The following is a 26620-nucleotide window of genomic DNA, read 5'->3' as shown; positions in this document are numbered from 1 at the left end:
GTCCTACTTCTTGTTCAGCCAATCACTAAGACAAACAAGTTTGTTTACATTTATGGGAGTTAATGCTGCCCGCTTTTTATTTACGGTGCCACCTGAAAATCAGTTTGCGTGCCGCCTTCGGCACGCGTGCCATAGGTTGCCTACCCCTGCCCTAGAACTTCCCCAAAATAATTCCTGTTTGAACAAGAGCTGATCTTTTACAAGAACATCCAGTCTTAAATGGAAAATTCCCAGTGATGGAGAATCCATCCAGCCCTTGATAAATTGTCCCAATGGCTAATTACCCCAACTGTTAAACAGGGATGCCTCATTTCCAGTCTGAATTGTTGACCTGCTAATCCAGTTTGGGACAGAAGCAGCCTCTTCTGCAAGTCCAGAGAGAATATTTGTCAGAGTTGAGATTGGGAGTTGAAAAAGCAGGAAAGTGTATTTTTCTCTTCCACTCATGGTGGGCGTTGAGCAGATCTGGGCTGGCTGATGGGAACTGAGAAGTGGACTGAACTAGTCTGGAGCACGGTGAAGTATAAATTGCATCGGCAGTGAAAAGCAAGAGGATTTGTGAGTCCCAGATCTCTAATTGGAGGTGGAAGGAGTCACGTTAAGGACATAAACTGTCTCCTTTCAAGCTTTAACTTCTCATTTTTGCAGCTTTATTTAGTTCCTTCCAACTTCCCACTGAAATCCCTTAACCTTGCCAAACGTATTGCTACAGCGGGATCAGGAGGAAGACAGTGGTCAGCATGCCACCCCTGCCCAGCCTGGACCTCAAAGTTACCGATACTGTAAGTTCCCCAGAAGCACGGTCTCCTAGCGTGAAGGCTTCTTGAGTTTTAATGGGCCATCCTGGTGCTCATGGGCTCTGAAGCCCTCCATTGTTAGGGGGTGTCTCATTCGATTTCTGCGGTGTCACTGCCCCAGCCTTAGCTACCTAACATATCTGCTCTGAATTTTAGATCTAGTGATGAGTCTGTTTTGCCTTCATGCCATTGGCCATGGGAAGGTCCTAGCTGAGCCCCATCGGCTATAGGAGGGTAGTGGGGAGGTTGTATATTCTCCCTACCGTGGGCACTGGGAATTTTGGGGTATTTGTCCCCCTGTCATGTCTGGGGTTGTACCTAGAGGGGTTTGTACCTAGAGCTGGGCAAAACTCTTCACCCAAAACATTTTGTTGTTGTTGTAAAAAAAAAATTTAAAAAAATGCAGATTTGGCAACACGGAACCATTGTGTGAATTCATCTCAGTTCCGCCAAATTGTTACGAGTGAAAAAAACCTAAAAAAAAAAAAGGTTAAGAAAAAAGTTAAACCTTTTGGTGTTTTGGCTCGAAACGACGTCGTCTCAAAATATCATTTTCTGAACCTTTTAAAAATGGTCAAAAATCAGACATTTTGTTCGACCCAAAATGGATCGATTTTGACTTTTCGGAAATGCCAGCGCATCTGTTGCCAGAAAATCGATTCTTCCCCCCAGCTCTTGTACGTTGACATATAACGCGACCCATCCGTGGGAGCTGCCATCACGATGGCCCCCTGTAAATTCAGGCGGGAGCGCTGGGCGTATGCCGGGACCGCCCCGGGAATTTCAGGCGCCCGATGACTGAGCCCAGGGAGGGGAGCAGAAGCGCTACAAGGCCCAGTGCCAGTCACTGACCTCCCTCCCCTCCCCTGACGCAGTCGGAGCTCACAGACCTGGTGCAGTCGTACCACGACGAGCTGGTGGACGCGGCCTGCGCTCTGACCTGCCACTGGGCTGAGAAGATCCTCAAACGCTCCTTCAACAACATCGTGGAGGTGGCTCAGTTCCTCATCCAGCAGCACCTCATCAGCTCGCGCTCCGACCGCGCTGACCTGGTCATGGCCATGGTGGTCTCAGGTGAGTCGGGCGCTCAGAAGCGGGATTCCTCCCGCAGGACCCGCTCCTCCGCTTGGTGCGGGGCAGGCAGGATCCCTATTGCCTAGCGTGGGGCTCGGTGGAGTACTGGGACTTCCCCGTGCAGCGCTCGTTGCAGGGTTGGGGCTATTGAGGGTGCCGCAGGCCTGTCTACCCAGGCTGGCTTCAGCCTTAGTTTCCTCTTCATCCACTCCCCAGTAATGGACGTAGGGCTGCATGTGTTGAGTAACACCCCTTCTTGGGGCTGGGTTTATTCAGATTCCCAAGGAAACTCAAGAACTCCCCTCCACCCCAGCCTCCCGGCTGGCTCCCACTCCGCAACGCAGGGCTCTTAGGCATAGAGATCATCCAGCCTGACCACCCGTGTATCGCAGGCCACCAACCCCACCCAGCACCCGCACCCCAAAAGCAACCAGACTGAGACCAAAGTATCCCAGCCGGCAGGAGACTAGACTGTTTTGTGCCGCAGGCAGAGAAGGGGAAGGATCCTGGTGCACCAATGCCCGAGGCCTCTGCAATGGCAGAGAATTAAGTGAGAGATTCCCAGCACCTTGTGCTTGCAGAGGGAGGCAGAACCTCCCAGGGTCTCTGCCATGCTGACCTGGGGGAAATTCCTGCCCGACCCCACATATGGCAGCGATTGGTTAGACCCTGAGCACGTGAGCAAGAGCCCTCCAGCCGAGCAGCTGACGGGAGGAATGCTCAGTGCCACCTCGGAGCATGGCCGTCCCCAGCCGGTGTCCCAGCTCCAGCCGTCCTGTCCCCGCTGCGTCAGCCGCAGACTTGCTCTCCGGTCTCCCTACCAGGCTCCTGCAGGCTGCACCCCTGGGCTCTCTGGCTGGGATCTGGTGGGGTCGCTCCGTGCAGAGCAGCTCGTGCAGCCCCCCCTCCTCCTTTGAGTCACCCTTCTCCTTCCTCCGAGTCTTCACAGGCTTTCTGCCAAAGCTCTGTCTACACTTAACCCACGGCAGCTGCGCCGCTGATGCGCCTCAGCATAGACCCTCGTGACAGCAATGGGGAGGGGCTCTCTTGTCGCTGACGTTAATCCACCGCCACGAGAGGAAGAACTCTTCCACCGACCTAGCGCTGTCTTTGCCGGGGGGCCAGGTCTGCTTCGCTGTGTCACTTGGCGATGTGGAGTTTTCACACCCCTAAGCGACGTAGCTGGCTCGACAGAACTTTTTAGGGTAGCCCTGGCCTATGATAGCCAAGCACTGGACACCAGAAATAATTCAAGTCTTTCCCCTTCCCTAGTGTCCTTTAAGAATTGCAGCGTTGCTTTTAATAGGTCTCCATTTTCCTGATGCTCTTACTAGGTGTTGCAGTGAAAATCTGGATACTTAAAGGTTTGGACACTTAAAGGTACTTAAAGTTTTCCGTATATCCCCTTTCAGTGGTACACTCTGCACTCCCAAAGGAGTTGATCACCTCTGTCCTGGACCTGGCCTGTTCTGTCTTCGTGTTTATTAGAAAGAAATGACTGTTTGAGCCACAATGACCAGTTACAATTCTAACTAGAGACACATCACTCGTTCTCTCAGGGCCTTGGAGTACATGAGTATTTTTTACTTTTGGGCACGTTTAGTAGAATCACAGGACTGGAAGGGACCTCGAGAGGTATCTAGTCCAATCCCCTGCACTCATGGCAGGACTAAGTATTATCTAGACCAGTGGTCCCCAACCTTTTCATCTGGCAGGCACCAGACAAAGGACCGTGGCGGTGGTGGAGCATCCGCCAAAATGCCGCCGAATTTCTGCGGCGTTTCGGCAGTGACACCTCTCGATGATGCCCCTTGCCACCAACAAGTGACGTCATCGAGAGGCGTCGCTGCCAGAACGCTGCAGAAATTCGGTGGCTGCTCCACCACCGGCCAGGACGCAGGCGCATTCCATGGCCCCTGCGGGCACCGCATTGGGGACCCCTGATCTAGACCATCCCTGGCAGGGGTTTGTCCAACACTCTTAAAAATCTCCAGTGATGGAGATTCCACAACCTCCCTAGGCGATTTATTCCAGTGCTTACCTGCCCTGACAGTGAGGAAGTTTTTCCTAATGTCCGACCTAAACCTGCTGCAATTTAAGCCCGTTGCTTCATGTCCTGCCCTCAGAGGTTAACAATTTTTCTCTCTCCTTCTTGTGACAACCTTTTCACAGCATCTTTCCCCCTTTGTTTCTTTGGGCCCATGTTTCCTGCCGTTAACTTGTTTTTAATTAGATTTTTAAACTCCGGTTTACTTACAGGGGTGTCTAAATCAACTTGCTTGTGGTTAACGGTATTGTAGACGTGCGGACTCACCCCTGCGGCGCGTCCTGCTGGTGACTTCTGGGAATTAGCTCATTCCAGCTCCAGAGCGCCCTCTGCAGGCTGGTGATCCGCCTGTCCTCTGGCCCACGCATCCCTCCCAGGACCCGGTGCCCCTTAACTGGGTGCTGCCTCCTGGCAGTAACCCCTCAGTCCTAGCGTCTCCCCCTCCCAGAGGAACCCCCACCGACTATCCCCACTTCACCTCAGTATCAGGCGGCTGCCAGTCATCGTCTAGCCCCCGCGCCCTGGGGCAGGCTGCAGTATCAGCCACTCAGCACTGGCAAGGAGGGTTTGGACCTGCTGCCTTGGCCTACCCCTGGGCTGCCCTCTGCAACCCCCAGTACCTGTTAGCCCAATGCTAGGCCGCAGCCTGAGGCTGTCCAGGCTGGAGCTCCCCAGCTCCTCAGCCTTTCCCCAGCCCTGCTCCACTCAGGTACCCTGTGTCCAGCTTCCTGCAGCCAGGCCCTTCTCCCTCTACAGGCAGAGGGAGACTGTCTGCCCTCTGGCTTCTCTGCCTTTATAGGGCCAGCTGAGTCTGTCTGGGGCGCGGCCCCAGCTGCAGCCACTTCCCCCAATCAGCCCAGCCTAAAAGCTGCTTTCCCCAGCCACAGCCCCCTCCCAGGGCTGTTTTTAAGCCCTTCAGGGCAGGAGCGGGGTAACCACCCTGCTACAGGTATTTTTTGCCACACTGTCATTGCCCACCACCCCTTCGTGCGCTGGGATCCATGCTATCACTGTGATTACACCCAGCTTCATCAGTTCTGCGGTTAACGGTGACGTTTCATTACATGGAGCATTGCCAAAGAGTGGTTTCTGATCGCCAGGAGTCCTGATAAGGAATCAGACAGGAGGACCACAGCGGCTGGGCGAACATCTATGATCCAATTTAACGCCAGCATTTTCACTGCCCGTTCGGTCCTTGAAACGGCCCCAAAGTTTGATAGCTCTGCAGCTTTCTTGATTCCACATGCAGGAACGCAGAATGCTGTTCCCGCCCTTCCTGTTCTCATATCTTTGGAGCTGTCGGCATCCATTTTTGGCAGTACCATCCCCACTTATCACAGATGTATTGATTTGCTGTATCTTACACGCGTAACATTCCTTTTCAGTTTCACTATACAATTCTGTATCTACCGCCGAAGGTATAATTTTCCAATGTTAATGCAGCTATAGATTTGAACCTCTTCTGGGTCTTTTTCTATGCCAAGATCCTTTTGTCCACGCTTTAACCCTCCTTACATGAGGCATTTTGAGTTTTTGCCCTGCACGTCGACCATTTAATTCCCAGTATTCATCATATATTAGCTTAGTGTATCTCTTCACTGTTTCCAATGGTGTCAGCCCCAAAGGTTACATCTAAAAGCTTCATTCTTAAAGTAATGGGCATTTCACCCACAGCTATCCGCCGTTCACAGCGGCGTTGTGATGAAGGCACCACATGCAGTATGCTACCGTCTGCTGAGTCTGCATTGAGTCAAGCCTTCTCAAATTGGTTTTTGATGCCGAACTGAAATCCTGGCACCGTAATCAGTAACTGGTCTTATTAGCGTTCTGTGCAGTGTTACTGCTGTTTTCTGCTCTGCACCCTGGGAAGTTCCAGAAATACCTTTAAGTAGGTTGATTCTGCCTTGTCTCTAATATTTTCAATATGATCCTTCCGTGTGAGCTTGCTGCTAAATATCACCTCTAAAAATTTGAAGCTTTTAACTACGCTTCTTTGGGGCCCGTGTAGATCCAGTTTATAATCTCGTTCAATTTTCCTTTTAGTGACTATTGTTCCCTTAGTTTTGTCAGATGAGAATTTAAAGCCCCGCGTTTCCCCATTCCGCCTCCTTGCCTCTTCTCTACCCCAGAAGCCTGATTTAGCCACATGACCTAGGGAGGTGAGCTAATTCTGTGACAGGTGGGGCTGGACCCATCTCCCTTAAAGGGGCCAGCCGCCCTGTGACAGAGCACTGGGTCCTGCTGCTCCTGGGGAAATCAGGGGCAAAGTTCCCTCTGCTCTTAGCAGCCCCCCACCCCAATCACCTGAGATTAACCCTTTCAGCCGTGACTCACTGTAGAGCTCAGTGGGACATTCCCTTAGCGAGAGCATTTGAAGTCAGTTGCCCAGTTTCCATTAGTGCCTCTGCAGACCGTTTACACCAGTATAACTCACGGGGAGGAGCTGCACCATTCTAACAGTGCCAGGGTGGCACGGCTGTTGTGTGTAGACAGCACCCACCTCCATTAGGCTAACCACTAGTGGTAGCACTCTAACCATGCCGGCCTAGCTAAAGCAACACAAAGCCCTAAAGTTGATGCGGTAATACTGGTACATCCCTATTTATTATCTCTACTGTATGATCTGTATAAGGTCTTTGAGACAGGCACCGTCTAGGATCATTTATTAGGTGTATTACAGTAGGCCCTGGGAGCCCCAGGGCCCCATTATGCCTGGTGGTGTAGGTACACAGAGTTGTGATGGCAACTCCCCCGCCCCCTCCCCGGGACCCTGGGTGGGGGGAGCAGGGTTGGATGTGGGGCGTAGAGGGGGGAACAGGGCTGGACATGGGGGGTTCCGGTTTTGGTGTTCCCGAGCCAAACCTGCAACTTTAATAATAAACTGGGCCCACCACTTTCTGACATAGCCTTGTACGCAGCCGCTTGGTGGTTTAATGTCCATGTAAAGACCAGTCTTAAGTTATACTGGTGCCGCGTTCACGTGGAGACAAGCCCTCAGGAGCTGGTTTAAGCGGAACCAGAATAAACCCACTCAGAAACCAAAGTAGGGGATTGCACCAGTCTTTGGCCAGGTCTACATTGAAAACGCTGCAGCTGCTCCACTTCACCGCCACCCCCCCCGAGAGGCAGTACCTAGGCTGATGGAAGAATTCTTCTGTTGACTTAGCTACTGCCTCTTGGGGAGGTGGATTGCCTACCACGATGGGAGAACCACTCCTGATGATGTAGGTAGTGTTTACTCTGAAGCACTGCTGCTGTAGTGTTTCAAGTGTAGACAAACCCTGAATGAAACCAGGGTAGCTCTCCTGTATAGACCTGTCAAGCAGACCAGAGTTGGGCTTTCCTGGCCTGTGACAATAATAAATAATATTCAGGATGGAAAGTAAATGCATTTTTTCCAAATAAAGAATAATAATAAACATAAATAATCCCTAGTGCTTTTCATCGGTGGCTCTCAAAGCACTAATAATTTAAGGGAAGGGACTTTTATTTTTAATGGAAAGAGGGTGTTCTTTTAAGAACAGTCAAGTCCATGTATTTTATTTTATTTTTTGGTTGGTTGGTTTTGTTTATAGAAAGTTCAGAAAATATCCACCGAGACACTCGACCGTCACAAACTGCCAGGAAGAACGGATTGGAAACATCGGACAGCACTGTCAAAACCCAGGCTCAGGTGAGAAAGTGTTGGGTGCTGGGGAGAAACCTTCCCACCATGACTAGGGCCCTCCTCCCCTAAGAGCTGAAAGGCTGGTATGGTCAGCCCCTTCTTGGAATTCGGCTTACTATTAATCTAAGGAAGAGTGAGGTCTAGTGGTTAGAGCAGGGGGGCACTGGCAGCTCCTGGGTTCTACCTCCAGCTCTGGGAAGAGAGTGGGGTGTAGGGTTAGATCAGAGGGAGCAGGGAGCCAGGCCCCCTGGGTTCTAGCCCCAGATCTGGGAAGGGTGTGGAGATGAGGGTTAGAGCTGGGGGGCTGGGAGCCAGGACTCCCGAGTTCTTCTCACACCTCTGCCACTGGATTCATGCCATTGGCAAGTCAGTTCTCTGTGCCTCAGTCTCCCCCTATAAAATGGGGGTGGCAGGAGCCTCAGGAGTGGGGCTGTGGGCCCTAGTCGGGTGTAGGTGTCTGGTGGAGGCACTGGAGATGGGCACAGTATGGGTGTGTGGTAATGCTCCTTCTGCTAATGTTCCTCTGTCTTTGCCTGTCAGAACAAAAAGGAGAATAACTCGAAACCCTCCGTCGCGCCCCGAGCCGAGAGGAAGAAAACCCCAGAGACCCCCAAGCCGGTGAGCAGCCCCCAAGTCAACGCCCTGGTGGCTCGCCTGCCTTTCCTCCTGCCTCGCATCCAGGCCAACGAGAGACTGATGCCGCCGGGTGCCCAGGCCGTGCGGTCCTCCCCTCCCATCCTGGCGCCCAAGATCACGGCCACACCCATCGGGGGCACGGTCAAGATGGCCGCCCTGCCGCTGCCGGTGGGCACCGCCTCCTCCCTGCCTATCAACCTGGCACCAGGCGTGAACGGGGCGGCGGGGCTGGTCAGCCAGCAAGCGGCAGTGCCGGTGATCAACATGATCCTGCCCAGCATGAGCATCCCTGTGGCCGAAATTCCAGCCAAGCCCAAGAGCGCGGCCGGGGGCGGCAGCGACAGGCACGGCCCTGCCAAAAGCAGCGAGGGGCCGGCCGGCAGCCAGCAGGAGGCACAGGGAGCCAAAGGGGCCAAGCGCCCCCTGGAGTCGCCCATGGAGGCTGCCACCATTAAGAGGAAGCGCGGTCGGCCCCGGAAGAGGCTGGATGAGGCGGAGGCCTGTTCGCCGGATAAATGCAGCAGTGCGGAGGAAGGGGGTGCCCCTGAGACCGGAGGAGGGGGCGATGCCGGCCATGAGGGTAGCACATCACGGAGCTTGTTCGTCTCGGGCGGGACTGGAGGGTCGCCCAGCCCGTGTCCCGGAGAGCTCTGTGTGGGAGGCCTGGACAGCCGGGCTAAGGGAGCGTCACCTGGTGCTGACAACAGAGGCAGCTCGCTGGACGCTGACCGAGCCACGGGCACCTCCCAGGTGAGCGTCATCCAGGACAGCCGGTTCAGTGGTCAGAGCCAGCTGAAAGCTGGCGCCCAGGAGCTGGAGCTGGAGGACGATTTGCAGGTGCAGATGAACCCAGGAGAGGCTTCTGTACCAGGATCTCAAGGCCCCCAGGAGGGGAGACCTCACCCCCGCTCTCCCTTGGGAGACACCAAACCGAAGAGCCCGCAAAAAAGCCCAGCCTTGCTCCTGCTGTCAGCGATTTCTTCCCCCGACGATCACGCTCAGCTGTCCGATTCTGGGAGCTCTCCCGATTTGCAGGGCGACGCGTCTGGATCGGAGGAGTCGTCGCCACCGCCGCCGCCGGGTTTGCGGTGTGCTGGTGCTAGCGAGGACAAAGCCGCTAGGCGCCAGCGCAACCCTGCTTCCAAAAGGCTCCACAGCCCCCCATCCGCAGCGGATCACCCCTGAGCACGCTCTGCGCAGCGCCCACGCCTCAGCAAGCCGAACTCGTCCTCTGCCCACGTCCAGGAGCTGGCGCTCTGCCGCAACCGGACGCCTCGCAGGGAAGATTTTAAAATGATATTCATTTGCTAACTGCCTCCGTCCCTTCCCAGGGCTGCAGAATAACACCCCTCCTCCCCACCCTCCCTGTTGCCATGCAATTAAATAAAGCCAGTCATTGCCACACACGGTTTGTCTGTGATCGGCAGCTGTCACCTTTCCTCTGGCCCAGCAATTTGGTTTTGCTGCATTGGGAGGCCAGGCCAACGCACCATCACTCCTGCCCCCTCCGGGAGGGAAGGGCTGCTGCTCCCAGGGGTGGAAAAGATCCCGCTGGAGAGTAGGAAGCCCTCAGGTCAAGAAATGAGTTGGGTAACATCTCTCTACCTCAGCCAGCAAGGGCGTCTACACTGCTCACTGCGCCCAGGCTCCGACTCGGGTTTAAGCCCCAGCCCCCCTTCTGTCCACACCAAACCAGTGACTTGGGTCAGCGAGCACAGCATCTAAGTCCTGCTGCGAGTTGGGTCCGAGCCCTGTCGTTCTGCAGTGGGGATGCAGCTTGAGCCGCAGACCCACGTCAGAGGGTCAGTGCAGTGCGGCACAGACACGTTCGCACGGCTGAGACCCGGGCCCAACCATTGGAAACCCAGGTTTGCAGTGCAGTCTGGCAGCTCAAACGCAGCCCGAGTCCACCAGCCCAGGTCCCACAGATCTGGGTTAAGCGTGCAGAGTAGAAGTAACCCAAGAGATCGTGTTCACGGTGCCCTCTGCAGACTGCACTGCTCTTGGATACTCTGGTTTCAGGCCACTGGTGTAACCCCCAAAGCAAACCCCTGGAGTTAATGCCATTCGCCCCGGCGCAGCAGCACTTGTGCTGCTGCGGTTACACCAGGGCTGAAATCAGAGGCTTTTGGGGCACACCGCCAGTCTTGCATCTAGAGGGAGATTTTGCTACTGCTCCTCTCCTGTGCAGGGCTGCGTGCCCTTGGCTTGCCTCAGCTCGCAGGCGCTAAGCACCCCGCAGGATGGAAGCTGGTGTTCCCGCTGATCCCAGGTTTGATTTTCAAGCTCAAGCTTTGGGTGACCTTGTTGTTGTTGTGATGTGTCTCGCCTTTAATTTCTCCCTTTTGGTCCATGTTTTGATTTGCCCACGAGCATCACTAACCTAAGCAATGAGCTGGATGCATGAGGTTCTCTGGCCTCTGCCCCTTCTTGCCCTGGGATCTAGGAATCTAAGCCACCCTGGGACTAGGGAGCAAAGATCTCTGCTTGAAAGGGCTCAAAGAGAGGTGGCCTTTACAAAACTGGGCTCTCCTGCTGCTGTCTGGGGTGTAATGGATTCCAAGGCCAGAAGGGGTCAGTGTGTGACCATCTAGGCTGACCTGGACAACACAGGCCCTAAACTAATTCTCAGAGCAGGTCTGCTAGACAAACAGCCAATCTTGATTTAGAAAGCATCAGTGATGGAGAATCCCCCACGACCCTTGGTTGTGCAGAACAAGAGCGTAGAGAAGGCATCTCTTGTTTTTCAATCCAAATCCAGTCTGCCCGGGTTTTACGAGGAGGTTTATCCCTTAACTGAAAGACCTGGGATGTTAGCTCGTTAACAAAGATGCCCTGTATCCAAACTGTTAGTTAGTCATTGGAGTTAAATAGGCCTCACCCCCTAAAAAAACCTGATTACACCCCTCTCACTAGCTCAGTGTTCACTCTCCTGAAGTCCCTGTTTCACTGACTTTCATGCCCACCCAGGCCCTGTCTGCATTTGCATTTTATTTATCTCCTAGCATTGCCTTAGCACTGTTGCAGCTTCCGCAGCTGCATAGAGTGGGAAGCGCTAGTACAAATGAACAGCTGGCACCACAACCAGCCGCTGGGCCTGTGCTCATAGCTAACAGCGGGAATAAGGAGGAACCTCTCAGATTCTCTCTGCCTGATGCACCCTCCCCAGGTGTCTCATTGCTCCACGGGAGATTTAAGTGATGGGCTGGCTGAGCAATCGTTCTCCAAATGCATTAGACAACCTCTAGCATTGCCATGCAGAGGGGTGCTTGGTATCTGGTGCCCCAGTACTTCCCGCTAGCCCCAGCATGGGGGCTACACCAAACCAGTGACAGTGATGTTTTGTCTGCATCGTGAATAAAATCCTCCATACTGTCCTGCATGGGGGGGAAGGAGGAGGGGGCGGACAACTGGAAACTGTTCTTCCAGCCTTCACCCAGGCAGGAGAGCGGAGAAGTGGCGAGTTAGGCTCCCCCTGTGGATCTGAGAACGAGGTTTTGGTCTAAAAAAGCATGAAAAGTGATTCCTTGAATTCAGGTTCCAATGTTGCATTAGACACAAACAAACGCTTATGGGCAGCAGGGAGCCCAGAATCGGTTCCCAGGGGATCCAGCAAGTGGAGTGACTTTCTTCCTCTCGCATGGAGCTTTCTCCTTCTTCTCACAACTCATCTCTGGGTTTCCTAGGGAGCCTCAGGCTATTAGATCGGGGCAGAGGCTTCCTTACTAATCTCCTCTGGACACTAGCAAGATAAAGAATCCAGGTAGTTATCACAGTGAGTAACCAGCACAACCTGCAGAGTCTGGCTACACATGAAAGTTAATTAGAATTAAAGTAGGGTGTGACTTTAAAACGGATTAATTATTCCTGGTTAATGTGCTGTGTGGACACTCTTATTCCAGAATAACTCCCCATGTAGACAAGTCAGTGCTGCACTTTGCTTCCATTCTCCCTTCCTGCCAGCAAATGGTAAAAGCCACAGCTGTAGTATGATTTATTAGGTGTATTATAGGAGCACCTAGGCTCCCCAGTCACGGACTAGGACCCCATGGTGCTAGGTGCTGTACAAATACAGAAGAAAAAGACCGCCCCAAATTGTTTAAAATCTTTTGCCCTTTATGAGTTTATAAACTGCTTTCTCTGAGATGGATTTATAGGTGAACTGGAAAACTTTTCCCACACACAACAGACCCTGGCTCACTATATTTGTTTTTTAAAAAATTGCAAATAAAACCATTTTAAAACAACAAATCTTAGAAGCTCATTTTCTGTGGGGCCCAGGTGGGTCAGAGGATTGGGAATCCTTACCGCAGCGCCAGGTCCAGCCCGCATGGTGTATTTATGCGGCCCATATGGCCACGATCTGCAGCATCTCAGCTTTGATTTTAAGGAGCAAAGGTGAGACTCTGTCAATAACCATCCAGACTTGAAGCAAGTGTAGCTGATTCCCCCAGCGTCTGCCTGAAGCTGCAGCCAGACTGAGCTGGGAGAGGTGTGAACTTCCCCACCTGCTGTGAATCCCCCTGGGGTTGTTGATGCTAATGCTAACCCTTAAAATGTCAGCATTCACTATTTCATTGCCTTTTGTTTTGTCGCAGTGATAGGAGGAAGGGACTGGGTGTGAATCCCACAGGTAGGGGACTGGGAAATGGATGTAGGGAAGGGAAGTGTTGGTGGGACTTTAAGAGGAGCACGTCTTCTGACTGATGCCGACTTCGTTATACAGGCGAGTCTCATCTTACGCTGGGGTTACGTTCCGCTGTCAGCGCATAAAGCGAAAATTGCATATAGTCAAAATTACACTGAGTGTAATGGCGGGCGAAATCGCCCGCACTACAGGTACAGTATTAATTGGTGTTTTTCTCTTTTTTTTGTTGCTTTTGCTGACCGAAATGCGCGTAAGATGAGACTCGCCTGTAACAGCTCAAAGTTCTGGTCCTTCGTGACAGTCAGTTTCCAACCTAGGGCCGAGAGCTCAGCTGTGGGTTGAGGAGAGCACGTGGTTCTAAATTTATCCCCCCTGACCCCCGGACTTTAAGAGTGCGATTCCTCTCTGTGCAGAATGAGCTTTGCAATGGAGCTGAATCACAAGGAGTGCTCAATACTGCCAGGCCTCTGCAGAGGGCCCCTGCCTCTGCCAGGCTGCAGCACAGGGGACCCAGCGTGGGAACAGGAGCCCCCCCACACACACACCCCGGCCTCCCCGCTCTCCCAAACCCTCCTGCACAGCTCGGCTAATGCAGCTTGGTCTTGACCTCCAAATCTCCTGCACTTCCAGCCCAGTTCTCCCCACACAGCTTTGCTGGTGCTCCTTAATCCCAACCCGCAGCCCCCTGTTACCCAAGCCTTGGGCTACACACACACACACTCCCCTCAGTCCTGCCCCACAGCCCTTGCCCACCATTCCAGCCCTTCATTCACTCCCCCCATCAACAGCCCTGGCAATGCCCCCTGCTATTCTAAGCCTGTGCTACACACACACAGCCCTACCAATGCCTCTCAAGCCTGCCCCAGAGCTCGTGTCCCTGCAGGGTATGAGTGGGTCTAGTGTTAGAGCTGGTGTCTGGGAGTCAGGATTTTGGGTCCCAGGTCTAACACTGACCTGCTGTGCGACCTTGGCTCCAGTCACTCAGCCTCCTTGTGCCTCAGTTTCCTCAAAGGCCCAACGGGGGTGATCTTTCCCTGGACTTTGCAAACACTAATTACTCAGGAGGAGGGTCAGGAGCCTCGTTGCTGAGCTGGGCAAAGGGAGGCTTGGAGCTGTATTGGCCAAACCCAGCCCACGCCCAGGTGGGCCGAGTGACTTGGGGAACCTGCCTGACTTTGCTATGTCCACACCCGCAGCTCAATCGCCTGCTCTTCTGGTTCTTCCAGTTGGGGGCTGGGTTGGGCCAAAGGCGTTTGCTCAGCTCCGGTGCAGGGAGAGCTCTTGGGTTCAGGAGGGGAATGTTGGTCATTGACCAGAGAAGCCCCTGAACCAGCTCTGGAGTCGATCCACCACCGCAGCCAGGCCCCATGCTCTCCCTGGTGTTAGAACAGCAGATCTGAATGGGTGAGTGGGTACAATACAGCGGGCTCCTCTGACTCTGCTGCGAGGAACGAGGTGCTGGCAATAGTGCTTATATGCCCACATGCATGTACATGCTCACATGCATAAATGTGTACACACATGCATATACTCACGCACATGTGCACATGCACCTATGCGTGTACATGCACCCATGCATATACATGCAGACATGCGCACACATGCACACACACACATGTGCACATGCACATGCTTCCTTATCAGAGTCTCACCCTTCACTCCCAGACTCCCTCTAGCTCACACCTTTGCTCTTGTTCATATTCACCCACAGAGACGCGTCACGCCCACCCAGCCCCCACAGCCCCCCACTAACACAAAAGGTTAGTTGCTTCCAGGCCCCAGCCTGCTCACGAGTGGGACGTCAGGGAAGCGCCAGCCGACATTGGGGCTTTATTGCGCCGGGTGCTGCACAGCCACAGAGTGAGAGACAGTCCTGGCCTTGGCGAGCTCACAGTCTGTATAGACACAGGATGGGAGGGGAAACTGAGGCACAGAGTGGGGAAAGAACTTGCCCCAGGTCACCCAGCAGGTTCATAGCAGAGCCAGGAAGAGAACCCCAAAGTCCAGTTCAAGGCCCATTCCATTCTATGTAGTGTCTTACCCTGCCCTCATCACCGTCCTGTCTGGGTATCGTCCAGTCGTGTATTAAGCCAGGTGACCAAGAGTGGTCGGGTGTGATCCATTCTTTTCGCTCATCCTCTCATAAGAACGTGTGAACGGCCAGACTGGGTCAGACCAAGGGTCCATCTAGCCCAGTGTCCTGTCTTCTGACAGTGGCCAGCGCCAGGTGCCCCAGAGGGAATGAGCAGAACAGGCAATCGTCGGGTGATCCAGCCCCTGTCGCCCATTCCCTGCTTCTGGCAAAGAGAGGCTGGGAACATCCCTGCCCATCCTGGCTATGAACTTACCTAGTTCTTTTTTCAATCCTCTCCCAACTCCCCTGTCCTCGCTGCATCTCCCATCAGCTGATTGACCCCGCTGGGTCTCCGAGATCCATCCTACCCATTCCCCCTTGCTCCCTTTAACCTGAGCCATCCCCAAATAACCGCCCCCCTCCTTGGTTTTCTCCCCTCTCCATCCTGATCCCTTTCTGCAGTCAGGGCTGCCCAGGAGTGTGTGTGTGTGTGGGGGGGGAACATGGGCAGCCCCCCCTGTTGAGAGGGTCCCAAACCTGAGGAAACTGAGTGAGTGACGCAGCACCACTCAGGTTTGGCCCGGTCGCCCCTCTCCCGGGAGCAGGGCCCAGCCCTGTGGGACAGGAGTCCTCGCTGCAGGGTGCGTGTGGGGCGAGTGACGCAGTTTCAGGTTTTCCCCTGGGCCCCTAAAAGCCTGTGTGCCCTGCCTGCAGCTTAGCCCTGCAGTGCCCGGGGGCAGAGATCCAGGCAAGGAGACACTTCCCCAGAGCAGCTGGGTGTGTGTGTGGGGAAGGCTGATTTGCGTCCCTGCTGTTATTTACAGGCAGATGGGTGTGTAAAGGGGATGGAGGGTGGGGCGCTGTAGGGCATGGGAGGTTGGTAATTGTAGGTGCTTAGTCTCCTGCCCCGCCCCCCGGGGGCGATCCGCCGCGGGAGGTGAATCAGTGTTTCCCCAGTGAGTCAGGTAGATTAGCGAAGTCCTGGGAGCGACCCACCTTATCTGATGGAACTCTCCAGGGAGGGTGGCTCCCCCACACTGGAAAGCCCTCCTGAGGTCAGTCCGGGAGGACACGCTCCAGCTCAGAGGCAATCAGCTGCTGCTGCATCAGGCCAGGGATATGGAGGGAGCCTGAGGGGCTGGGGTGAGATGCTGCCCCTGGGCTCCCAATTCTGCTGTGAATGGCTAAACACAGCGCCTGCCGGCACACATCAACCATTGCTGCGGGACAGTCCAGGTAGAACCCACCTGTCGAGCTGCTGGATGGGCTGGTCCGTCCAGGTAGAACCCACCTGTCGAGCTGCTGGATGGTCCAGTACGTCCAGGTAGAACTCGCCTGTCGTGCTGCTGGATGGGCTGGTCCGTCCAGGTAGAACCCACCTGTCGAGCTGCTGGATGGTCCAGTACGTCCAGGTAGAACCTGCCTATCGAGCTGCTGGATGGTCCGGTACGTCCAGGTAGAACTCGCTGAACTGCTGGATGATCCAGGTATGTCCAGGTGGAACCCACCTGCTGTGCTGCTCAGTGTTCTAGGTACAGCCAGGTAGAACCCACCTGTCATGCCGATGGATGGTCTAGGAAGGTACTTCAAGTACAAGCCACCTGCTGTGCTGCTGTATGTTCTAGGTATGACTGGGACCTGCTATACCATTTAGAAGTGCCAAGCAAGTCATGGCTAGGAACCCTGAGCCTCATTCACAGCTCTGGGAGAGAGTGGGACCTAGTGGTTACAACAGGGGCTTGCGACCAAGGACACCTCAGTTCTGGTTGTGGCTTTGTCATTGACCTTCTGTGTGACGTTAGGCAAGTCACTTTCCACATCTGTGTCCCAGCCCACCCTTTGTCCCTTCACACGGTGACCGCTTCAGGGCTGGGGGTGTCTCGCACTCTGTGTCTGTTCAGCACCTGGCACCAGCGCTTAATTGGTAAAGAAAGAGCTGCCGGGGCTCAAGCAATTAGATGCCAGACCCCAAGCAATTTTTTTACTTTCATAACTGATGTTGCAAGCCCAGAGGTGCCGGGACTCTGAACGGCCAGGCCTGGAGGTGCCAGGGCTCTGAACGGCCAGGCTCGGAGGTGCCGGGGCTCTGAACGGCCAGGCCCGGAGGTGCCGGGGCTCTGAACGGCCAAGCCCGGAGGTGCCGGGGCTCTGAACGGCCAAGCCCAGAGGTGCCGGGGCTCTGAACGGCCAAGCCCAGAGGTGCCGGGGCTCTGAACGGCCAAGCCCAGAGGTGCCGGGGCTCTGAACGGCCAGGCCCAGAGGTGCCGGGGCTCTGAACGGCCAAGCCCAGAGGTGCCGGGGCTCTGAACGGCCAGGCCCAGAGGTGCCGGGGCTCTGAACGGCCAAGCCCAGAGGTGCCGGGGCTCTGAACGGCCAAGCCCGGAGGTGCCGGGGCTCTGAACAGCCAGGCCCAGAGGTGCCGGGGCTCTGAACGGCCAAGCCCAGAGGTGCCGGGGCTCTGAACGGCCAGGCCCAGTGGTGCCGGGGCTCTGAACGGCCAAGCCCAGAGGTGCCAGGGCTCTGAACGGCCAGGCCCAGTGGTGCCGGGGCTCTGAACGGCCAAGCCCAGAGGTGCCGGGGCTCTGAACGGCCAGGCCCGGAGGTGCCGGGGCTCTGAACGGCCAGGCCCGGAGGTGCCGGGGCTCTGAACGGCCAGGCCCGGAGGTGCCGGGGCTCTGAACTGCCAGGCCCAGTGGTGCCGGGGCTCTGAACGGCCAAGCCCAGAGGTGTCGGGGCTCTGAACGGCCAGGTCCAGAGGTGCCGGGGCTCTGAACGGCCAGGTCCAGAGGTGCCAGAGGCCCCAGCCCTTGCAAGCTCTGGCGGAAATTAACCAGTCCCTGCCATCATGGTCCCTGATCAAAGTTGGGGCATCTGGGTGCTACCATAATACACTTAGTAACATTACAAATGATTATTAACAACAGCACTGGGCCAGTCTGAGCACAGCTCGCTATAGCCTGTGAAGTGCAATCTTCAGGGAGTCATAGACAAGGAGACAGAGCAGGTTAGGAGCAGATCCCGCAGGTATTTGGCTCCAAAGGGATCCAGCCCTTCTCCTTGGGGGGTGCTCCGCTTCCGTGGGAAACCCTGGGACATTCCAGTGAATGCCTAGTGCAGGTCTCCTGGGTGGCGTGGAGTTCCCCTCTGCTCTCCGATCCCTGCCCGAGAACCAGCAGAACGAGTTTTGAATGTAGGTCAGACCTGAACTCTGGAGTGGGAGGATGGGCTTGTGGCTTAAAGCACAGGCTAGGACAGGGTGCCAGGACCCTGGGTTGGGAGTGGGGTCTAGTGGTTAGAGCAGTGGCTGGGAGTCAGGACATCTGGGTTCTGGGAAAGGAGTGGGGAGGTAGTGGTTAGAATATGGGAGCTCGGGGGTCAGGACTGGTGGGTTCTGTTCCCTGCTCTGGGAGGGAAGAAGAGTCTAGTGGTTAGAGCTGGGGCCTGGGCAGCTGGATGCCTGGGTTCTGCCCCCACCTCTAGACGGGAGCGTGGCATAATGGCCAGAGCAAGGGGTGAGGCACCAGGATTCATGGGTTCTAATTTCAGCTCTGCCACTGATGTGCAGTATGACCCTGGGCAAGTCACTTCCCATCTCTAGGCCCCTCTGTTAAGCAGGGACCCTGCTACCCGCCTTGCACAGGCTTTTTCCACAAGCCGCAGCCTTTACCAATGCTGTGTGATGAGCCGGCAGCCTCGGACCAAAATTAGAACGGCTCCCAAGTGACTCTGAATAGAATCACTGCAGCCATTCATAAACATTAGCTAATGAGTCCCCGAGGCTCGGTGCGTACTCCAAGGGCGATGCCAGCTGCTGGCATTCTGCTGGGGGTAGGTGACTCGGGAGGATAACTAAGGTGGCGTGGCCATTACTGGAAAGCATTGCGATGGCTGGCAGCTGCCTCTGCTATTCCTGCAGCTGCTGCTGCCCATGCTATGGGGTCAGGCCCTGTTCATCCATTTAACTTACCATGGGAAATTCACTCTGGAAGCCAGAAATAGCTGGGCTGGTTTTAACCCCCGAGCTGCCGGGCAGGTTTAGGCCAGGCGTAATTGGGGTTTTTTGCACTCACGTCGGCTGAACAAGGGGCCCAGTGGGGAGGTTCCGTTCGCAGGAATCTCAGATCTCCTTTCCAAGCTCCCACCATCAAGGTAAGATTTCCCAGAGCTCAGCTCCCATTTAGACACCCAGGGAAGGGCCAGGTTTTCAAAGTGGTTTAGCAGGCAGCAGCTCCCAGCATGGCTGGATGGTCCCGACGTTCTGAGCTCAGAGTCTGGCCCATGGGGCTGGATTGGCCCAGCTGGCTGATGGCTGGTCTGGGAGGTGCCACTGCACAGCACCGGCGCAGGCAATGGGAGCGCCAGTTTCCCCCCCTTCCCAGCTCATTCAGGAGTAACTCCTCGGGCGGAGAGGGAAGTTTGGCCTCCCGTGCAATCCTTGGGACTCCCTGCAGAGCCCCCCAACAACAGGAACCGGGGTGAGACCCACGGAACTCATCTCGCCCACAGGCCAAACGGACACAGATTCGAGTCCTGCCGGGTTGGTAGCAATCAGCATCTACGCCATCCAGATCACCAGCACTAAGGGCTCTATCTGCTCCCCCACTCATTGGCCGCTTCAGCAAAGGGGCCGAGGACAGACTGAGCTCCCGTCTCCCCACTAGAGGGGATCCAGGATGGGAATCTTCTCCCACAGAAAGAAACAGACTCACACATTTGTGCACTCCGTGGCAGGGGAGACACGGTTCCGTCTGGCCTAGCAGCTAGAATACTGGACTGGGACCCAGGAGTCCTGGGGTCTAATGACTTTGGGCAAGTCTCCCCTCTGTGCCTCAGTTTCCCCATAGGTAACAAAGGGATGGAGATCATGACCGTGACTTCCTTTAAAGTACTGTGAGATCTACTGATGTCAAGTATTTAGATTGAAGCTAAATATTATTAGGAAACTTTATTGTTACTATCAGGATCTTGCGGAGTGTGATTGCATTATTCATGCTTCAGAGGGTTCACAGACATCTGAGAGTGAGTTAGACTTGTGACCCAAGCCTGCCGGTTGTCCTCGCACCTTTCATAAGGGCAGAAAGTGTGTGGTTTGTGCTCTTGGCCAGTTTCCCTTCCCTCCTTCCCAAGCCAAGCAGTCACGCTGGCACTCACCCCAGAGTGGGCTGCATTTCCATGGCTATGGGATTTTTCAGAGGTTGCCATCCTAACAACACACGCACAAGGGGTCAGCTTCACACAGCGAGAGATGTTACAAAGCAACTGTGGTTTGGTGTGTTCCTAGGCTACAAGGTAGGAGACTGAATCACCATGGCCCCATGTCACCTAAACACATATTTAAATCTATTCCTATTCGGCAAAGCATTTAAACATGTGCTTAAGTCCCATTGGGACTAGACTCGGCCCATGAAGTTAAGTCTGTGCTCAAGTCTTTGCAGAATCAAGGCCTTAGCTCTGTATTCTTCAGCATCCAGCATTTAACAACAAATATATTGAAATACCATATAATAAAGCAACCCAAAGACCTCGGAGACCCAACACAGCCAAGCATCTTTATATTTAGCTATACATCTTCCTATTCAAAAATAAATCCTGAGTTTGAGAAGGAGCAGTAGAACAGTCCATCTCATCTACGTCTCAGTCTCTACTTACTTTCAATGTGCCTATCAACCTGGTATATGAACTCAATATTACTATAGATCTGCTGCCACATCCAGCCTTGCACAGGAACAAGAGGGGGAATATATATTCTCATTTGCCTCTGCTGTCTTGTATTTTAGATTGTAAACTCTTTTGGGTATGGGCTGTCATTTAATATCAATACAACCCCTATGCACAGTGGGGTCCAACCTTGTTGATCTTTAGGCACTACCGCTAAGTACATGTGAAATCATAATATTCTGGCACTTGCACATTTCCAATTCACTTTGCAAAACTCTGACAAGCATGAGATCCCAATGAAAACTGTAGCAACAAACATTAGATGTGGGAGCAAATTCCTGTTAAAGGTGAAATTTTCAAAAAGCACCTAAGTGACTTAGTGCCACTTAATGCATACTGCTCTAGATGTCATTTTCAAGAGACAGATTCCTGAGGTGCAGATCCTCAAGGGTATTAAGGCACATAAGTCCCCTGGGCCTCAGGCAGCTAAGTGTCATTGAAAGTCAATGGCACATAGGCACCTAAATCACGTAGTCACCTTTGAAATTTTCACCCCGAGCTGAGAAAGAACTAGGGACTCAGGAATGCCAATTTAGCAGCAATCCAAAATTGCAAAACTGTAGAAAGTAAAATACTGCGATCCAAAATACAAATGAAAATGCACACCAGAGACTGCAGTATTCATACCAACTGCCACCATTCAAATAATTAATACCTCCAAAGTTGATGAATAATAATAAAATAATGAAACTACAAATAATAATGACCAGCAAAACATTGCTGCAACCGCAAGTCAAACCAGCAACTTAGGGTCTGATCCTACAAACCTTTACACACATGCTTTAACTTCACTCCTATCTGCAGCTTCACTGAGTCCAATAGGGCTACTCATCCAGTGATTAATCTGTGCCAGCGCCTGGCACCTCTAGGTAGAGTGACCAGATGTCCTGATTTTATGGGGACAGTCCCGATTTTGGGGTCTTTTTCTTATATAGGCCTCTACGAATGACCTCCCACCCCATCCCGATTTTTCACATTTGCTGTCTGGTCACCCTACCTCTAGGCTCAGCAGTTCATAGCCCCAGCACCTCTGTGCTTGCTGCATCATTTATGAATGTAAAAGAATTCCTTGAGCCCCAATACTCATCATAGTAAAGTTAAGCATGCGTGGTATTTGCAGGTTCTGGGCTCTATTAGTGTGCTTAACTTTACAAACTGTGAGTTGTCCTTTTGAGTATTACAGCACCAGGCAGTGTGGCGTAGTGGCTAGAGTGCTGAACTGGGGCTGGGAAATTTGGATTTTAGTCTGGGGCGTGCCAGGTGGCCAGTCACTTACCCTCATTTCCCCTCTCTGCAAAGTGAGGGAAATGATACAGCACCTTTAGGTCTGCTGATGAATAGTACTAGATAACAACTAAAGTATTATTATTATTACTACCCACAATGCCTAGAGCGAAGCACTGTGCAAGTCTTTGCAGGATCCAGGCTTTAGCTACTAAAAATACTTCCCAACCAAAAAAGGGCGAGATGTATGGTTAATGAAAAACAAACCAAAATTCTGCCCCCTCGAAAAAAGATTACAAACACTAAAATCTTCAGAGTGTCTAATCCCACAGCCACCCTCAATTACAAAACTGGAGCAAACAACCACAAAAAAATACAAGGGGTGGGAGGGGGACCTGTTCCATGGACGGTGACCAAACTCCCCTGAAAAACTGTGGGTAACCCCCCCAACTAACATTGCAAAGTTTATGGCTACTGAAGAAATGCATTTTTTTTAAAGAAGTGCAATAGTGAAACGTGCCCAACTTGCACAATTGTCTTTCTTTGCCCACAACGCCACTCGGAGTCCCTGCAAAGCCCAGGGAGGCAGAGACGCATCTGTGCTGCGTTTATGTCACATGCAGTTTATCTCCCTTGTGCAACGCCCCCAACCACCAGTCCTGTCCCCGCTGCAGCCTGCCTGAGCCATGGACGCGCCTGGGCCCCTTTCTGATCAGGCAGTGAAGTAGCCACCCCTGCAGAGCCCATAGGTTTCTATGGGTGTCCGGGGTCCTTGCGTCGTAGCACCTCCGCCTGCGAGGAGGAGGGGAGGGGGTCCCCCGTGAGCGCGCGGGAAGGGGACTCTGGGCCGGGGTGATTTTTGGGGCGCCTCGCTCCGTCCCTGCGGTGGGGGGGGTGTGAAGGCCCCTCAGGCGGCGCGCTGGGCAGCCCCGGAGCTGGGGCCTGCTGCTGTGCGGAGGCTGCGGCGGCTGCTGCCGGCGGGTCCCGGCCGGGGAGGGAGCCGCGTCCCCCGCCGGCAGGTGAGCGACAGGGCAGGCTCCGCGGCGGGGGGAGGGGAGTCCCCCGCGGGGCCCCCCATAGGAGACCCCTCGCTCCCCCTGCGCCCCCCCGGGCTCCTCTGCCCCCTCAGCACCCCCTGACCCCCCACAGGGGCCCCGCTCCCCACAGCGTTCCCCTCCCCCCGCTGGGTCCCCTGCACCCCCACTTCCCGCAACCCCCCCTTGCTGGGTCCCCTGCACCCCCTCAACCCCTCCCCGTCGGGCCCCCTGCACCCCCGCAACCCCCCTTGCTGGGTCCCCTGCACCCCCACTTCCCGCAACCCCCTGCCTGGGTCCCCCTGCACCCCCTGCTGGGTCCTCTGCCTCCCCGCAACCCCCCCCCCGCTGGGTCCCCTGCATCCCCTCACCCCCCCGCCGGGTCCCCCGCAACCCTGACTGCCCGCAACCCTCCCGCCGGGTCCCCCTCAACTCCCCCCCCGCCGGGCCCCATGCACCCCCGACTGCCCGCAACTCCCCCTCCGCTGGGTCCCCCTGCACCCCCACTTCCTGTAACCCCCTGTCTGAGTCCTCTCCCTCCTCGCAACTCCCCATCCGCTGGGTCCTCCTGAACCCCTGCAACCCCCCCGCTGGGTCCCCTGCACCCCCACTTCCCATAACCCCCTGTCTGAGTCCTCGCAACTCCCCCCCCGCTGGGTCCCCCTGCACCCCCACTTCCCATAACCCCCTGTCTGAGTCCTCGCAACTCCCCCCCGCTGGGTCCCCCTGCACCCCCACTTCCCATAACCCCCTGTCTGAGTCCTCGCAACTCCCCCCTGCTGGGTCCCCCTGCACCCCCACTTCCCATAACCCCCTGTCTGAGTCCTCGCAACTCCCCCCCCGCTGGGTCCCCCTGCACCCCTGACTGCCCACAGCCCCCCTCCGCTGGGTCCCCTGCCCCCTCCCCCTTCCCGCAACCCCCTCGCTGGGGTCCCTGCAAACCCCCCCCCGCTGGGTCCCCCTGCACCCCCGACTGCCCACAGCCCCCCCCCCCACTGGGTCCTCTGCACCCTTGACTGCCCCCCCCCCGCTGGGTCCCCTGCCTCCCCGCAAACCCTCCCCCCGCTGGGTCCCCTGCCCCTCCCTTCCTGCAACCCCCTCTCTGGGTCCCCTGTCCCCCCCTTCCCGCAACCCCATATCTGAGTCCTCTGCACCCCCGACTGGCCGCAACCCCTTCTTGGTCCCCTGCCTCCTATCTCCCTCCAATTCCCCCTCATCCTCTTTTCAGACTCCTCTTGCCTCCCGCTGCCCCCACCTGCCAGGGTCCCCCCCATAATTCCCCAGCTTCTCCTCACCTCCTCCAGCCTGCTCACCCCCTCACTCAGTGTCCCCTTCTTCCATTCTGTGTCCCCTCCAGCCCCCTCTTCAGCCTCCCCCACCCCAAGAACCATGCTCCTCCATCCCTCTTAGAGCCCCATATCATCCCCCGGCCCCCTCTCCTTGAGTCCCCCTTCTAGGTCCTCCATCTTCCCCCTGCCCAGTGGGGCCCATTTCATTGGGGTCACACAAACACCCTCCTTCCCCCCCCCACACACTTTGTGTCCATGTCTCCCTGAGGACCCCTCATGCATCTTTGCCTCCAAGGTTGCTGCCACCCTTGAAGTCTCTTTGCTGTTCCACCCCCAGCTGCCCCCCTCCCCAACTAGGACATCCTGAAACCTTTTCCCCAGGTTGCTCCTAACAGAGTCCCCCTGCCTCCTTCTCCCATAGTGAAATCTCTCCTATTCTCCCGATTGCTGGGGCTGCCATCCAGGCCCCTCATGCTTAGCTGTCCCTTGTTGGGATTTCCCCATAACTAGCTCCTCCTGTCCCCCCCCCCCCCATTTACTCCCCTCCCTGGGGTATTCTCCAGTTTCTGCACTGCCTCCCTCTATCTAGGCAGCCTTTCTGGGATTCTTCTTCCAGTGATTGAATTTCTCTGCCCTTGTGTAACCATCTCCGTTTTCCAGGGATTTATCCTCCTCTTTTCTGGGGTGGCCCCCACTTCGTGTGGTTACCCCCCTTCTTCCCACTCAGTGAACTGGCTTGTAATTCTTTATGATGGCATAGCTGGTGCTAAGCCACTGACAGTAACAGCCCAGGGCAAAAAGAAATTTCCCAAAGCTGGGACTGGGGACAGGAATTGTTCTGGTGTCTCTTTAATTTCCTTCCAGTTGCTGGGAGGGGGAGGCTGTGGTGATTCTTGTGTTGGCATTTCTAGCTATTGCTTTGAATAAATTCTGCCCCTCGCCCCCAGACCTCTGAGCTCCAGAAGAGCTTGTTCTCTGTGATGTGGTTAGCCCTGCCTTTTTCTGATGTGATTTGTAACCAGTCTTGCTGCAGCAGCTAAATTTCACCTTCTTGTGAAAAAGAGAAAACATAAAGGCTTAAAGGAGTCTCTTGTAAAGGTGGGGAGGAGGATTCTGTCCTGGGAGTACTGGGGGATGGACAAAGCAGGTTTTCCAGGGGCGATGGTTTCAACTGGGCTGCAGACTTACAAGTTCTGGTATTTATTATTCAAATAGCTATGGATTATTATCGAATGCAGCCAAGCAGCAGCCAGGGCTTGTTTGGTCTATTTCAGTTACAAGGGAATCTCTTTATGCCTGAGTAGCATCTTTTTTTCTCTCCTCCTTCAAACAGCTGATTAGAATCATCTCTGGGAATCCACTTGAGTCTGCATTGCCAAAGATGAATAGCTCGATCGTATTTATGTGTGTGCATTCGAGGAGGGAGAAGCTGCCGTGTTGGATACGATTGCACCAGGTACGCAACAGACTGATGGGTTCGTTCGTAATTTGTTTCCCCAAGCAATCAGACCTTCTGTTTTAAATGCTTCATAATCTCCGAGAAATTGTGTGTGTGTGTGTGTGTGTGTGTGAGAGGGTGGTGGCGGTGGTGGTGGTGAAAGATGCTGGATTGATTTGGTGCACAGAGACCAAAGTCCTGTGAATATCCCTTTAACCAGGTACAGTATGAACAGTGGCAATACAAGCATCTCCTACGCTTTGCTTCAATCCTGATTTCAACATTAACCATTATAATGACTTGTCAGTCCTGTATTCCAGTCAGTCATTTACTTCTCTGCTGCAAATCCTTATTGTGCTGGGTCTTCTGATATGATAATTGTTTTTTTAGGAACTGGACTGAGACCTCACCCCCAGCTCATTCTATCGCCCCTCAGATAACATCTCTCAGTCGTTAATGATCAGGGCTGAATTTGAAGAGCTTAGATGTGGCGGGCTTTGTAGCCCAGTACCATTCCACTGAGCCATCTTGTCCTTCGTGTGCTTTGTAAATGCCGGAAAGAACTACTTAGGGGTTTTAAAAATTATTTTATATGGGGGGAGGGATAGCTCAGTGGTTTGAGCATTGGCCTGCTAAACCGAGGGTTGTAAATTCAATCCTTGAGGGGGCCATTTAGGGGTCTGGGGATTGGTCCTGCTTTGAGCAGGGGGTTGGACTAGATGACTCCTGAGGTCCCTTCCAACCCTGACATTCTATGATACTAGGCAAGTGGCCTTCTGAGAGGCAGTTTTTATTAACATATTTTCACGGTAGACAATATACCAGCAGACCTGATATCACCTGATTACCTCTCTTCATTCCATCTGGGGCACCTGGCATTGGTCTCTGTCAGAAGACAGGATATTGGGTTAGATGGACCTTTGGTCTGACCCAGTATGGCTGTTCTTATGTTCTTCTGATCTGTTCCTACAGAA

General features: G+C 54.4%; 2 protein-coding genes across 8 annotated transcripts in view; both read left to right on the top strand.

Moving 5' to 3' along the window:
- The window catches only part of RFX5 (regulatory factor X5), a 28315-nt gene extending 15880 nt beyond the window's left edge, over positions 1-12435 (top strand). For all 3 annotated transcript variants that reach the window (XM_044991494.1, XM_044991495.1, XM_044991496.1), the window contains exons 7-10: positions 701-782; positions 1673-1871; positions 7494-7591; positions 8126-12435. In XM_044991494.1, coding sequence (XP_044847429.1) covers positions 701-782; positions 1673-1871; positions 7494-7591; positions 8126-9406 — 1660 coding nt within the window. In that variant the 3' untranslated portion in view covers positions 9407-12435. The remainder of the gene's footprint in view (positions 1-700; positions 783-1672; positions 1872-7493; positions 7592-8125) is intronic.
- A 10322-nt stretch (positions 12436-22757) lies between these two features.
- PI4KB (phosphatidylinositol 4-kinase beta) overlaps positions 22758-26620 on the top strand; it is a 56259-nt gene continuing 52396 nt past the window's right edge. For 3 of the 5 annotated variants that reach the window (XM_044991039.1, XM_044991040.1, XM_044991037.1), the window contains exons 1-2: positions 22758-22904; positions 25542-25664. The gene's annotated coding sequence lies outside the window, so the exon portion shown is untranslated. Of the gene's footprint in view, positions 22905-25270; positions 25405-25541; positions 25665-26620 lie in introns of those variants that run through there. The other 2 variants (XM_044991041.1, XM_044991038.1) reach the window with 2 other exon arrangements.

Source organism: Mauremys mutica, chromosome 17 (genome assembly GCF_020497125.1).
Source record: "Mauremys mutica isolate MM-2020 ecotype Southern chromosome 17, ASM2049712v1, whole genome shotgun sequence".
NCBI classification, from domain to species: Eukaryota; Metazoa; Chordata; order Testudines; family Geoemydidae; genus Mauremys; species Mauremys mutica.
The sequence above is the reverse complement of the archived record's forward strand: the minus strand, read 5'-3'. Positions and strand labels throughout refer to the sequence as shown.